The sequence below is a fragment of the Drosophila bipectinata genome, chromosome 3R, assembly GCF_030179905.1.
Source record: "Drosophila bipectinata strain 14024-0381.07 chromosome 3R, DbipHiC1v2, whole genome shotgun sequence".
Taxonomy (NCBI): domain Eukaryota; kingdom Metazoa; phylum Arthropoda; class Insecta; order Diptera; family Drosophilidae; genus Drosophila; species Drosophila bipectinata.
The window spans coordinates 14,996,760-15,011,281 of NC_091739.1; the positions used below are offsets into that span (position 1 = coordinate 14,996,760).

A 14,522-nucleotide genomic window follows, 5' to 3' on the forward strand; every position below is an offset into this window, starting at 1 on the left:
CGGCTCTTTGGATGATGATCGCTCCGGGCAATCGCAATCGGTAAATACTCTCCGAAAAAAAAAATCACAATCGGCTGTGGCCTAAAAAAACGTTCGATTATTAAAATTTTTTAATAGATAACTAAATAGCTTTCATTTAAGCTTTCATTTATTATTTGTAGTCTTCGAGTTTGGGATTTTGACAGAATTTGATTTATTATTTCTGTTCAAAGGAATGCATTGGTGCTTGGCTTGAAGAAAATAATAATGGAATTATTGCAATAGATTATTCAATTTCAATTCATATAGGATATATATATGTATGTATGTATATACATATGTGATGTAATGAAAATATCTACCAGACCATATTTTACATCTTAATCTATAGACACTTGAAGAAGCTTTGGAAGTATTTTTTTTAAACAATTTTTACAAAAATATAAATTTTCTTAATTGGATTTTGAAAATGTTTGCGATTGGGTATCATAGCTTAAGGGAGCTTAAGGCCACCTTTCAGGAGATACTGAGCTCTGACGGCGTGAAATGGCTGAAGCAACCGACGCAAGACGATCTGCTGGAGAAACTCAAGGATATGACCTTCGAGATAGCCGGCGGCAAGCCCACGAATTTTGAGGAGCAGTACGGTGCCTTGGTGATCAGTTCGGCTGATTTCTACGGCAATGTCCAACGATTGCTGGCCGTTCAGGCGGCCCACTTGAAGGCGGATCTGATGCGGAGTTCCCGGAGCGAAAACTACTACGATGGCTTCATCGATTCGCCTTTCTATGTGACGACGAGGCGAATCTGGTGGTGCTGCCAGCCATGTACATGCAACACCGCTACTTCTGGGACGACGCCTATCCCACGGCCCTCAGATACGGGACTTTGGGATTCTTCTTGGGCCATGAAATGGCCCATGGTTTCGACGATCTCAACCGGCTGTACGACAACCATGGCAACCTCCGCGATTCCAGGAGCCCCGATACGAAGCTGATCTTCGACCACGACAAGAACTGTTTGGCGGATCAGTTTGCCGATTTGCACTACAGTGGCTTGAAGCTGCCCAAAATGGAGGCCCAGGGTGAGAACATAGCCGACAATGTGGGCATCCGCCTAGCTTATGCCACATACACCAAGTGGCTGAAGCTGCAATCCAAAGTGCCGGACACGGAGACACTGCCCAATATGTCGCAGACACCACAGCAATTGTTCTACCTCAGTGTGGCACAGTCGATGTGCACCGATATACTCGAGGATCGGCGCCCAGCATTTGTCCGGAATAGCGTCCATCCGCCGAACGAGTCGCGGGTATTCGTCATGATGGCCAACAGCAAGTCCTTCGCCGAGGCCTTCCAATGCGGCAATCAGACTAAGCTAAGCCCCGCTCACCGATGTGCCATGTACTGAGATTACCGAGATTGCCCCGCCGTCTACAAACTTACGTCATATATGTCATAGAATCTTTAAATAAACTTGTGGTTCCGCATCCGAGCAGTGCTTTGGTTTTCCCTCTCCCAAAAACGGGGACCTGTATCGGGGCACCAGGCCGGGAAATAAAAGAGGGGCATGGCTGGGAAAGGCCAGGAAAATCGGAATGGGATTCAAAATATATATTTAAGAGAGGATTTACATGACATTGGGAGAATCATAAGAGTCGGCGGAAACATGAGGAGATAAGGAGTTGACCTACCCCAGCACTCTGGAGATTGTATAAGCAAAAGCCGCTGATAAGCCCGCACCCACCGACGACAGCGATGCAGAGAGCTCAGAGAATCAGTTGAATTTAGCGCGGAATTATGATCAGTCGTCTGTGGTTGCTCTTCATCCTACAAGTTCCGATATTGGCCTTGCCAACGGACACAGAGAACGTATTTGCCGATGACCTAACCTCGGAGTACGCCAAAGGAATCATCCTCGCCGCCAAGGTGGCAGAGATGAAAGGCATGATGAAGCCGGAGGCGGCGCCTTGCGACAACTTTTACGAGTATGCCTGCGGCAACTGGAATCGTCAGAATCCTGCCCTGCTGCTGGGTAAGGCGATGACTGACAGTTTTCAGCTGCTTTTAGATGGCTTTAATCGACGACTGTTGCGTATATTACGCTCCCAGTCACTTCAATCAGAACTGGAAAAGAAAATGCAACGATTCTTTCTGTCCTGCGCCAACGTGAACCGAGATGATGTTCTCTACAAGGTGGCTCTCGAGAATGTCTACCGGGAGTTTGGTGAAATGCCGGCAGTGGCCGGTGACCAATGGAACTCTTCCGCCTTCAATTGGTGGCGAACTGAGGCCCATATCCATCAGAAGTATGGCAAGAACCTTATTCTCGCCGTTGACATAATGCACGACATAAAAAATACGTCGCTAAACAGAGTCTATCTCAATCCTCCTGATCGGTCCAAATTCAGCGGCTCTCGCCTAATGGATATTTTAGAGGAAGCCAGAATATCGAAGGATCTGCAGGACTACCTCGGCGTGGAAGCGAAGGAAGCTAAGAACATTGCCAAAAATCTTAATAGCTTTGACGAAAAGCTTTTCGAAGGGGTCTCCTCTAACACATTAGAGGATAGTGTTTCGCTCTATACAATGGCCGAGTTGGAGGAGAAGTACATCTCCTATCTGAACTTCACCGAGTACTTTGGTTTGATTTTCGGCGAGGAGAATATCCCGGACCAACTGTACGTCACCGACGAGGAATTTGTGGACAACATTTTAGTCTTAATGAAGAACACTCCTTCTGCCACGCAGGCTAACTATATCCTGTGGCACCTTTTAGAGACCTACTTTGTGGACGCCAACGAAAAGGATCTCTCCAAGTGGTGCGTCGACCAGACCAAGAAATACTTTGGCCAGCTCACTGAGAATCTGGTGTACAAACGGTACCGCAGTTCCAAAGCCGAGGCGGAAGTGTTTTCCGTTTGGGAAGAGATTCGGGGCATTTTCCGGGAGCACCTGAAGGGCGACAAGCTCGACTGGATAACAAACGATACCAGGCAGGTGGCTATCGAAAAACTAGACCGTATGGCATTGCACATCAACTCCTATGACTCGGAAGACTTCGAGAAGCTATTCGGGAAAGTGGAAATCGATAGATACAACTACGTTGCCAATATCCAGCATTTGCTTTCGGCCAAAGCTATAGGATCCGCAGAAAAGCTAAAACTGCCTGGCAGTTCGTTGGATTTCAGTCAGACTCTCAGCTTCACGCCCGCATACAATATCCAAGAGAATATAATCACCATTCCAGTGGCCCTTCTTCAGCCTCGCTATTTCTGGGGCGACGAGTACCCGGAGGCGCTTAAGTACGCAATTTTAGGCTTCCTGCTCGCGCACGAGATGGTCCATGGATTTGATGGCGAAGGTCGGAGCTACGATGCATCCGGCAATTTAGCTCCCTGGTGGGACATTAAGTCCCGGTATGAATTTGAGGAGCGGAGGAAGTGCTTCCAAGCCCAGTACCATGCTTACAAGTATGCTGGATCTGAGCTGCCGGAGACGGAGGACCAATCAGAGAACATAGCGGACAATGCCGGAGTCAAGTTTGCCTATATAGCCTACGAGAAATGGCTGAGAAACCAGACGGAGGAGCGGAAGCAGCGAGAGACCATGAAGGAACTGGAACTCAGCAGTCGCCAGATATTCTTTCTGGGATACGCCCAACTTTGGTGCGACGATGTCCATTCACTTTTTCAGTCATCGGTGGCCAAAGATGACAATCATGCTCCCAGTAAGTTTAGGGTCATTGGTTCACTGTCTAACTTTCAGGAATTCTCCTGGGTCTACAACTGCTCGCAAGAGGCCCCCATGGATCCGGAGTACAAGTGCGCCGTTTATTAGCAGCTTGGATAGAAAATGTTAATGATTATATTGATATTTTGTACTTCTCACTCCTAAAACGAAATTTAACAGAATTAAATAATAAATCTATCATAAGATAATGATAATGATCATAACTAATTCAAAATCCAACAGGTGGCGGCGGTAAGAGTGGGAGGCTCTTCGGATGGTGATCGTATTGGGTAGATACTTTCCGGGCAATCGCAATCGGCTGTGGCCAAAAAAAACAGTTCCATTATTAAAATTTTATAATAGATTACTGCATAGCTTTCAGTTAAGCTTTTATTTATTACTTGTAGTCTTCGATTTTGGGCACAAAATTTGCATTTCATTTCTGTTAAAAGGAATGCATTCGTGCTTTGCTTAAAGAAAATTATAGTGGAATTATTGCAATAGATTTTTCAATGTCAAATCATAGGGGATATATGAATATACATGATGTAATGAAAATATCTTTCAGACCATATTTTTCATCATAAACAAGATTTTTTTTTTAAATTGAATTTTGAAAACAAATCCGATTGGGTACCATACATAAGTACATTTTGGTTCGTTTTGTTAGCTTTTGATTTAATGAATAAATTAAAAGTATCAAATACGTTTCACGGCGCATTGTAAAACATTAACGCTCCAGAGAAGATTTTAGAAGAATCTTTCCTTTACATGTAATTTAATTGATAAACATTTTAAAACCTTTAATAAACAACGAAAGATAATATTAGTTTTTATGGATCCAAAAGCTAATATACCTTGGCAATTTTTTTTATTAATAAATAAATAGTGATTAGCACCTAGGTGGCTCAACAGTCATGCTTTTCTCGACGCTCCTAATTATGAACAATGCACATGGACTTGAATCATGACATTGATGTCGTTAGCTATCGTGCAACGTGATTTTTTGCGCCTCTTTTGAAAATCCATTGTATATTCAAAAAGTATGCTAATTTCGAAAATATGCATATCTCCACGGAGCACTTTGGTGATTATATTCCAACAAAGCCGATAGTAACCTATTTTTAAATTTTATATACATGTTGAGTAATGATTTTTGCAGATTAAATAGTATAAATAGAGTGCTATAATACAAAAAATATTTTCAAGAAAATATACTCTCGCGGAAATTTTATCAAAATTTTCTAATTTCAATTGTTACAAATCTTTTGCAAACAGATTTTGCCCCAAAAACTCCTTTAAAAATAAAATGTGAAGAATATTAAAAAATCGTTAAATATACACCATCCATCATTCTTTATAGCTTTTTGTTTATCTTAATTGAAATAAAGCTTTTTGAAGAGCTTGCTGCCACGACTTGCCATTAAAATGAGTAGTTACTGTTTCGAAATGACGACTTCTCTGATAAAGGGGGTTTACGCTTCAAAAAAGAATGAATACTTCTAAGACTATTGTTCACAATTTAAAGACTGATCGGTTGAGCTGTTTTCGAGAAATCAAGATAATCTACTATGAAGAACCTACGATTTACTCTCTGACCTTCTGACTTGGCCTTAATAAATATCTTCTAAAATATGTATAAAATTAAAAAAAAAGTATATAAATAATATATTCTAGTTAATTTGAATATAATATTTTAATTTTTAAAATGTTCTTACTGCGTATAACCCCTTAAATGTAAGCCGTCGGGGGTAGAGACTTTTCGCGCGATAATACCCATTGATATTTGACTCGGGAATCAGTTGTAAATAGAATCGTGAATAGAACGGACATATAGGGGCTGCACTTGCCCTCATAGCTACGCACGGAAGTTGGGATATAGGCCGTTTTATCATGTCGAACATTAAATATCATATAATTGCAGTGGACGAATTGCAACCGATAGAGGAAAATAATAATTATTTCCTTCAACGGATAGTGAAATTTGTTCTGTGTTTTCTTATAATATTAACAATAGTGTTGTATACATGGGATCCTACCAAGGACAGGCTTGAGAGCACTACGTTCAGTTTCCCAACAACGTTTCAGGAAGTCTCAGATCTCAAACGGGCAACTATTATGCAAGAAAGTTTTGAAAACTCCTTAAATAGTTCGGAAATTATGTTACAAAATAGTTATCAGGTTGGGGTACAGCATAATATGAGTGGCTTAATCGTAAAAGCAAACGATAGCTCCATAGACCTTGAGGCAGAGGAAACTATAATGAGTTATATACCCAATGAAAAAAAACAGACCCCCGATGTTAATGGCAGTGTTAGTTCTTTTACTGCCCAGCCTAAGCCAAATATGGAGATTTTTTTAGAGAACGATCCACAGGAGGATATCTCGAATGCAAGTTATCCTTTGGAAACGGAATCGCACGTAAAATATTTTGTCAACAGTCCTCAGTGTAAAATGCTCCAACCAGATCCGTTTGCCAAAAATATTATGAAGATCTACAACAAGAAATATTATACGGTGTGCGACCACAGTCCTGACATGGTCACAGTGAACTACAACTGGACGGACAGCACCTACAGTCTGATCAAGAACGAGAGCAGCGCCTCGTGCTGCTACAAGCGGATCCTGCGGGCAGGAGTGAGGACCGGGGCCGACCAGCACTACACGTAAGTTAGCGAAACCTCATCCAGAGATAACCAATGACCCTCAGGCTACTTTCAGGCTTCATCCTTGCATAAAATTTGAGCACAACTTTGTAGTGCCGCGCGACGTGGAAGCCATGATCACCGAATGCCGTCGGTCAAACGCCACTAAGGTGTCGCAAACCGATGCCTTCGCATTTGTCCATCCTCGTAATGATTCTACCAAGACCGAGTCTCGAAGGCCGAGTGTCCTGTTGCTGGGCATTGATTCCGTGTCCCGGATGAATCTCCAGTTGACGATGCCTCAGATGTACAAGTATTTGGCCTCCCAGCACTGGTTTGAAATGCAAGGTTACAATAAGGTAGGCAACAATGTAAATAGACAGTTGGAGGCTAAAAAATTAATTGCCTTTTCATGATTATTTAAGGTTCCTAAAAAAAATTTACTGATAAGCTTAAAAAGTATCTTAAATTAACTTTTAGGTGGGCGATAATACCTTTCCCAATCTTATGGCGGTGCTCACAGGGTTGAACAAGACCTACGCCATTACCCGCTGCCGACCCGACGAGGTAGGTGGCTTGGACGCCTGTCCTTTCATCTGGAAAGACTTCAAGGCCAAGGGCTACACGACAGCATTCGCCGAGGACTGGAGCCCATTCTCCACCTTCGATTACTTGAAAAGGGGCTTTCGCGTTCCGCCGACGGATGTGTACGCCCGGCCACTGGTCATGGCCGTGGAGAAGGAGCTGAACGCGACCTATGAGAGTGGAATGCCGCACTGCCTGGGCCGAAGGCTGGCCTCCGAGTACATCTACGATTTAGCGGTGGAGTTCACCAAGGTCAACCGGAACCGCACCTTCTTCGGAATGTTCTGGACAAACACCTTCAGCCACAACAACTTCGCCCAGCCATCCTCAATGGACGACCGAATGGTGAAGTACATGCGGACGTTGGACAAAAATGGTGTGATGGACAACACCATCATTTTATTCTTCAGTGACCACGGCAGCAGATTTGGACCGTTGAGGAGATTGAGTAGCGGCTTCCTGGAAGAGCGTCTGCCGTTTATGTTTATCCGCCTGCCCCGATGGATTCGCGAGAAGTATCCGCACTTTGTGAAGAGCTTGGAAGCGAATCGGAATCGTCTCACCTCACCGTACGACATCTACGCTATGTTCAAGCACATCCTGGACCTGGACAAGAAGGTGGAGCAACTGCCTCGCCCCAACAGCTGTCCCAGCTGCCACAGTATATTCGAGGAGGTGGACTGGTCCAGGAGTTGCCACCAGGCAGGAATCGATAAGCATTGGTGCGGCTGTAATAGCATTCAGCCCGTTTCAAAAGACGATGCCACTGCCAAAAGCATAGCTGAGCAACTAGTCCAGGCTATCAATGGATTCCTGGCTGAGAACAAGGGAGCCAAAAAGTGTCAGAAGCTCAAGCTTAAAAATGCCTCTTCAGTCCAGCGCAGGAGCAATTCCAGTGCCTATCTGGTACAGTTTTATGCGAATCCGGGTGGTGCCTTATTCGAGGCTACGGCGGATTGGGATGCCGACCGGAAAAAAGTGTCCGTCTCGGTGCCCAGCATAAGTCGGCTAGAATCGTACGACAGTCAATCACACTGCACTTCGGTTAAGGAAGCCAAGAAATTCTGCATCTGCTGAGCCTGGCATTTTAACCGCAAAAAGAAGTACTCTAATTGTATCTATCGGATCTCGTGGCCATTGTTCCCTATCGCTAGGGACCATCTCTGTTCCGGATAACTGGTTGCTGGCAACCGCTACCACTTCCGCAGAGATAATTGCCGCCCGGCGATTGTGTCAATGGAAAATTAGTTAACAATTACACGACAATTGGCAGATTCCCGGGTAATTGGCCCAGCTGAGATTACCAAAGAATCGCTTAAATTAGTTGCAATGGCGTACAAATATATATCTGTGTAGTTCCAGTACAGATTGTAATGCCTCTATCTTATCACAAAACTTTCACTCTTGAGTCTTGAACCTATTAATCTATAAAGAAACTCTCATAATTAAGATAAGCTAGAGAAGTACGCACACCATACGAATAAGGGAAATAACTTTTATAAAATCCAACCGATAATTTTAAATCGTAAATACAAAAAATTTTAACAAAAATCGACCTTATCAATTTTTATTAGTTTCTTGGAAGTATATCAGGTTGCTTTATTTGAGCACTTATGATAACCCCCTTTATATCAGGAGGTTTGTCCGATATACTTAGCAACGGGCACTAAATGATACAATTCTTATATTTCTTCAGAGGGTTATCACTGAGCAAGAACTAATAATTAAAACTTGAAAGAAATCTATTTTTAAAAAAAATCGGATCATACCTATAGGTGACAGTATAGGTCAGTAAACATTTTTAACATTGTTTGTAGATAAAGGCAGAAGAAGTTGTTTAAAAAACGACTTGACAACAAAGCTTAAATGATATGGATTGTTGAGGTTGCTTCCTTCTGATAAGTTGACGAGCCTTTTAAATTCTGTGTTTGTCGTAAATCTCTGATAAAAACTCAATGAATAGGTATTTTAGTTAGTAAGGTTTTAAAAGCAGAACACTGTTTGCACTTCCTCAGTTGGCCTTAAGGGTTCGTTAGCTGTAGAACATGCTATCCCCGATTTTTGCTTATAAATGTCTCGCATTCTGTTTTGTGGTCTTGATTATTATATCTATCCTGCCAAATAATAATTTGGTTCTAAGGGATTACAGATCCAAAGACAGTGAACTTGAAAAAGATCTTAAAGAAAATACTACTCGAACCTATTCGCGAAATGAAATAATTAAAGAAAAAACATATCAGGAAAAAAATACTACTCGGCAGTCATTGCATAATAAAAGTTCTGATTTGAGCAACATTTTGGAGGATGAGGATTCGGGTCCGACCCTCTATTTTGTTGACAGCAGCAAGTGCAAGATCCCCTATGTGGACCCTTTCGATGCGGCAGCCACCGCGATTTACAAGCCACTGGTGTTTGAGTCCTGTTCCAACGATACTGGACTAGTTACTCCGATTTACAATGAAGCCATTAAGCACTATGTTCTGCATATCAATGAAACTTTGGCCTCCCAGATTCTTAATTCGAGTAACATTGAATACAACTGCTACTATCAGGAGGTGGTTCGAAACGCGAAAAAGGATGGCTACGATGTGTGAGTTTAGAAAAGATTTAAAAGTTTATTAAACCTTATTGTTTATCCTTAGAAAGGAAGCCAAGTACTTCTCGCAGGACTTTGTGGTGCCGCGCCATGTTCAAGGACTAGTCTCGACCTGCCACCGCTTGGGCAATGCCTCGCATATCCTACAGGCGGATGCCTTTACACTCATCCAATATGCAGAGCCCTCTTCCAAGAACCAATCCTCGCAAGATCCGTCGCGACGCAAGCCGAGTGTCATCATGTTTGGCATTGATAATCTCTCGAGGATTAATCTGAGGCGCACCATGCCAAAGGTTTACAATTTTCTTACTCGCAAGGGCTGGTACGAAATGCAAGGATACAACAAGGTGAAGAGCTGGATTATGAGAATTTTTCCCCTAATTTAAGGTTGAATAATGATATAAATTAATTACTAGATTGGCGATAACACCTTTCCCAATCTGATGGCCATCTTGACTGGCCATAGCCTGGACTCCGCTAAGGATAATATTTGTGATTTCAAAAAAAGGGGTTGCATGGATAAATATCCCTTCGTGTGGAATCTGTTTCGGGAGGCGGGCTACCTAACGGCCCTCGCAGAAGATGAGCCAAGCATAAGTACTTTTAACTATGTAAAACCAGGTTTTGTGGAGCAACCCACGGACTACTATCAACGTCCCAGCCAAAAGGCCTTCGAGACGCTACTGCCCCAATGGAAGTGTCCTGAGTGTACAATGAAGTACTGTATAGGCCGGAGGATCACCAGTAGCTATATCTATGATTTTGGATCGGAATTCGTGCGTCGGTATGTGGACGAGAGACCCATTTGGGGGCTCTTCTGGACGAACAGCTTTAGTCACGACAATTACCGGATGCCCTCCAAGATGGAAGACTTCGTGTTGCAGTACCTTTTAGATTTTGAAGCCGATGGAGTTTACGAGCAAAGCATAGTGATATTTCTGTCCGATCATGGGAATCGATATGGACAGCTTTTGGACTTGCCGAGTGGTTTCCTGGAGAATCGCCTACCCACGATGTTCATCTACTTGCCTCCATGGTTCCGAGCTCACTATCCTGAATACACACGTGCTCTGCAGCAGAATAAGCGGCGACTCACCTCCAATTACGACCTGTACAACACCCTGGTCCATCTCATCGAATTGGGCAATCCCGAGAAAACGCCGCGCTGGCCTCGGGCCTCCAGTTGCCCCAAATGCCACTCACTTTTTGAGGTGGCGGATGAGGAGCGAAGCTGCGAGGATGCCGGCATTCCGGAACACTACTGCACCTGCGTGCCGTTCAAGACAGTATCAGCCAAGTGGACTGAGCGGATTGCCCCCCTGGTTATCCGCAATATCAACGGATATCTGGAGGAGCGAAACCTCACTGGCATTTGTGCGAACCTTACACTGCACTACATCCACAGGACTGAGATGAAAATTGATTTGGATAAGAACTACCATGAAGAGTCGCCCTTTGTCGAGGTGGCTGTCTATCGAACCAAGTTTAAGGTGAAACAGGGAAGTGCGGACTTCGAGGCCACAGTTTCCTTCAACAATGCCACGGAAACCGTGGAGGTTGAAATGCCCTCTATAAGTAGAGTGAGCTCCTACGAAAAGACTGCCAAGTGCGTGGAAAATAAAATCGACAGGTTGTACTGCATTTGTTTAAGTAGTCTTTAGAAGTAGACACATCTTAGAAGTTAGGCATCAAACCTCATTTATCATTATACCAATAAAACAAGCTAGTTGAGAACTCAGTTTAAGCGTAAAGTGACACAATTGTATATTTATAAACTCGTGACATGGCGTCATGAACAGATCTCCGACCCCATCAGTACGCTCTTCTATTTTACAAGTACTTGCCATATGCCGGCTATCTAATGATTATTTCAAATTAACAATGAAATTGATACTTTATGAAGCCGCAAGGGTGGCTACAAAACTTGTTTTGCGAATGGAAACTGTTGGGAAAACAAATTTACGAATCAATCAAAATATACGCGCATTAAGTTTTAACATGGTAAGGTTGAAAAGGGGATGGTTGCTGGGCATGGGATCTGATAGGATGGGCCAGAAAACATGGCAGCGGATGAGTTCATCGGGGACAGGGTAAAAATGTAACAAATCGGAGTCTTTTGATAAGTGGAAGTCTGGCCCTCAGACAGCGGAAACATATTACAAAGATTGTACAATTAAAAAGATAGTCTTTATTAGATTGAATGAACTTCATTGGCCGCAATTTTTAACTAGGCCAAACAAAGTTATAATTTTTATTACAAGGCTACCAAACTATCTTGTCTCTGTTTTGTTTTAAAATAATGAAAAATCTTATATTATACTATTCGATAAACTAATTGATTCTATATTATGGTAAGGGAATTCGGGAACCAACCATAATCAGAAGCTATTACCACTTAATGGGTAATCAGAGGCAATCAGTTCATTCAGTTTTGGTTCGGTTGTATACTTTTTATTGCCTCTGCGGTTATAATCTCCAAGCTGATAAGGGTAAAAAGGAGGACAGGCCTCTGTTGCCTACCTGGCTGGCTGGCTGATATGTTGAATGCTGGGAAACGCCTATTAAACGCCTCGCTGCTCCCGAAGGAGATTTGCACTGGGATTGGGCCGGTCTCGTCCTGCGAGACAAGGATAGATAGCCTCGTACTCTTCAGATGCAAATGGCGGCTCAGGCATTGTGTTGTCCTGCCATAAATAGCCAGGGGATGCGCAACAAACTCAGCAGTAGCACTTTGACCAGCTCAACGAAAGGATCGCCAGGATGAGTGACTTCAGCATCGACTACATTTTGAACCGAGCCGGCGACAGATACATGGGAACCAATGCATCCTTAGGAGTCCTACAACGCCTACGAGGCAGTCTGCCGTTCCACCCGTACGCCTTTCAATCCGCCAAGGAAGTAAAAGTCCGGGCATCTCCTCCATCGGCTCCAGAAGACGGCCAGCTGCCCATCTATGACTGGCTGCAGTACACCCGCTATCATCCGCCCAAGCTCCCCCGAGCCCTCCGCCAGAATGGACCCGCCAAAAGGACTCCCGGCCGCCTGCCTCGCATCCCTTTCACGCCTGCCCAGCTGCAGGCGCTGGAAAGGGCCTACAAAGAGTCCAACTACCTCAGCGCAGAGGACGCCAACAAGCTGGCTGACTCCCTGGAACTAACCAATACTCGGGTGAAGATCTGGTTCCAAAACAGAAGAGCCCGGGAGCGGCGAGAGAAGCGGGAAAAGGATGAGAGCTGTGACTCCACCTTCTCCTCAAACGCCTCCAGTCCGGAACCGGAAATGATCGTTATAGTATAGGAGAAGTTGGCTGTTAATCTATTACAAAAGTGTCTTCTTGTAAATAGAATAAATTTTAATTAGTTTAATGTTAAATTAATATTATAGTAAATATGAATTATGATAATATACAATAAAACAATGTTGTACTTAAAACTGATATATTTTAATGTGGGGTATTTATTTTGACATTATTTTAAAATATTTTTAACAAACATGGAAGATAGTTGTATTTGGCTTTTCATAGAAGAAGTGAGGATGGGTAAAGACTAGCAGCTGAATAATAAGCTTGAACCCAGTATAGAAAGATGTGGTCGGCCCATCATTGGGAGAGCAATGCATGTTGACATTATCCCAAGTCAAATCTCTATTTTAAAATTTTAATAATGCAATACCAGCCAAGTAATGCATCAATATTGGAAGTCATAGAAATAAAAAAGGATTCGTTTGTAATTACAAAAATGTGTTTTTTCTGGATGGTTTTTTTTTTAAATCATTATTTTTATTATCCTAAAAAATTACCCTATTCATGTTTTAGATAATCCAAATTGTATGCTGTCCAAAGCTTTGTGTATGTTTTAATTCGATTCTATTCTATTAGTCTCTACTAAAGATATTATTTTATAATTTTTAATAATATTTAATCATATATTAAATATCTTTACAATTTTATTTGATGGTTGTTTTCTGTTAGATAAATACAACTTCCTACTTTAATCTAAGCCTCGTATCAATTTCACCTGATATCCAAATGGACTGGGTAATTTAATATTTCATAATTTTAATGCGGAAACTAGGTGGCTCTCAGGGCATTCCCGCAATTATACTTCCCATGTTGGATCAAACGATACCGCATCCCCCATATATGATAAGTGTGTGGCCAAAAATATAACCCATATGGGAAAATTTTGACAAAAGATATCGAGGTGAATGAAAATCAGAAAATTCGCGTGCCGGAAAAACGGCAAACACTGAAAGAAAGACCAGGGGCAGGCTAAGCCGATTTTGCAATTGTTACCGTCGCTGTTTTTATGGTCAAGAGTAATTTGTTTTTCCGCTGCCATTGTTTGCAAACATGCAAAATATCAGATTACAAAGCGGCATCAGTTCCTGCGGAGGAAAAACAAGCAAAAGAACATTTTCCGAAGCGGCTGAGGAGGTGGGGAAAGATAGTTTCCGATGCGTTTCCCAAGTCTTACAAGGCCTGTTCTCCACAAGACCTGGCAAATGAGTTTACGCAAATCCACGAGATGTCTGCACCTAATCCCAAACTAATCCGATCATATGAGTAGGGAATGGCCTTAGGATTTGGATCAAAGTGGACAACAGGAAAAGAGGATCGCATGCGCCATTTGGCTATCTCAAATGGACATCGAGAGCTGGTAATAAAGGGTTAAGGATATTGGAGGGGACACATTATCTGTCGCATCTGCTTTAATCGTAAGGGTAAGGGATATTCCATACAAGATAGCCATAAATTTAGAGCACCTAGAAAATTTTCTACAATAAACTGAAGAGTTTCGCTTTCAATATCCTGACATTCGAAGGATATGGGCGAAGAATCTAAGCCACACTCATTAGTTGCGGATAATTCGTGCAAATTTGTTAAATCGGCTTATGATTTGCATTCATTGAGGGAATGTTTATGTTACTAATCTAGTCCTGTTTGTCAAACAATGCGGCAATATTTATTCTAATGGCGTAGAATAA

At 42.6% G+C, this 14,522-nt stretch overlaps 5 protein-coding genes across 5 annotated transcripts; all 5 read left to right on the forward strand.

The window, feature by feature from the left end:
- The first annotated feature begins 448 nt into the window (after positions 1–448).
- Positions 449–1,389, forward strand: LOC122321531 (neprilysin-1-like). Its single transcript, XM_043211647.1, has 2 exons — positions 449–626; positions 689–1,389. Exons 1-2 carry the CDS (start codon positions 449–451, stop codon positions 1,387–1,389), a joined length of 879 nt encoding a protein of 292 aa, XP_043067582.1.
- Positions 1,390–1,775: 386 nt separating this feature from the next.
- On the forward strand, positions 1,776–3,884 carry LOC108129212 (endothelin-converting enzyme 1-like). The gene has a single exon (XM_017247167.3). The coding sequence runs from the start codon at positions 1,779–1,781 to the stop codon at positions 3,816–3,818; it is 2,040 nt and encodes a 679-aa protein (XP_017102656.2). The 5' UTR covers positions 1,776–1,778; the 3' UTR covers positions 3,819–3,884.
- Positions 3,885–5,513: 1,629 nt separating this feature from the next.
- Positions 5,514–8,491, forward strand: LOC108129967 (uncharacterized). The gene is made up of 3 exons (XM_017248288.3): positions 5,514–6,376; positions 6,432–6,714; positions 6,836–8,491. The coding sequence occupies exons 1-3, from the start codon at positions 5,604–5,606 to the stop codon at positions 8,015–8,017; spliced, it is 2,238 nt and encodes a 745-aa protein (XP_017103777.3). The 5' UTR covers positions 5,514–5,603; the 3' UTR covers positions 8,018–8,491.
- LOC108129968 (uncharacterized) lies at positions 8,270–11,659 on the forward strand. Its single transcript, XM_070282135.1, has 4 exons — positions 8,270–8,274; positions 9,219–9,530; positions 9,583–9,883; positions 9,953–11,659. Exons 1-4 carry the CDS (start codon positions 8,270–8,272, stop codon positions 11,195–11,197), a joined length of 1,863 nt encoding a protein of 620 aa, XP_070138236.1. The 3' UTR covers positions 11,198–11,659.
- Positions 11,660–12,220: 561 nt separating this feature from the next.
- Positions 12,221–12,833, forward strand: LOC108129211 (homeobox protein MSX-1). The gene has a single exon (XM_017247166.2). The coding sequence runs from the start codon at positions 12,297–12,299 to the stop codon at positions 12,831–12,833; it is 537 nt and encodes a 178-aa protein (XP_017102655.2). The 5' UTR covers positions 12,221–12,296.
- The last annotated feature ends 1,689 nt before the right edge of the window (positions 12,834–14,522 follow it).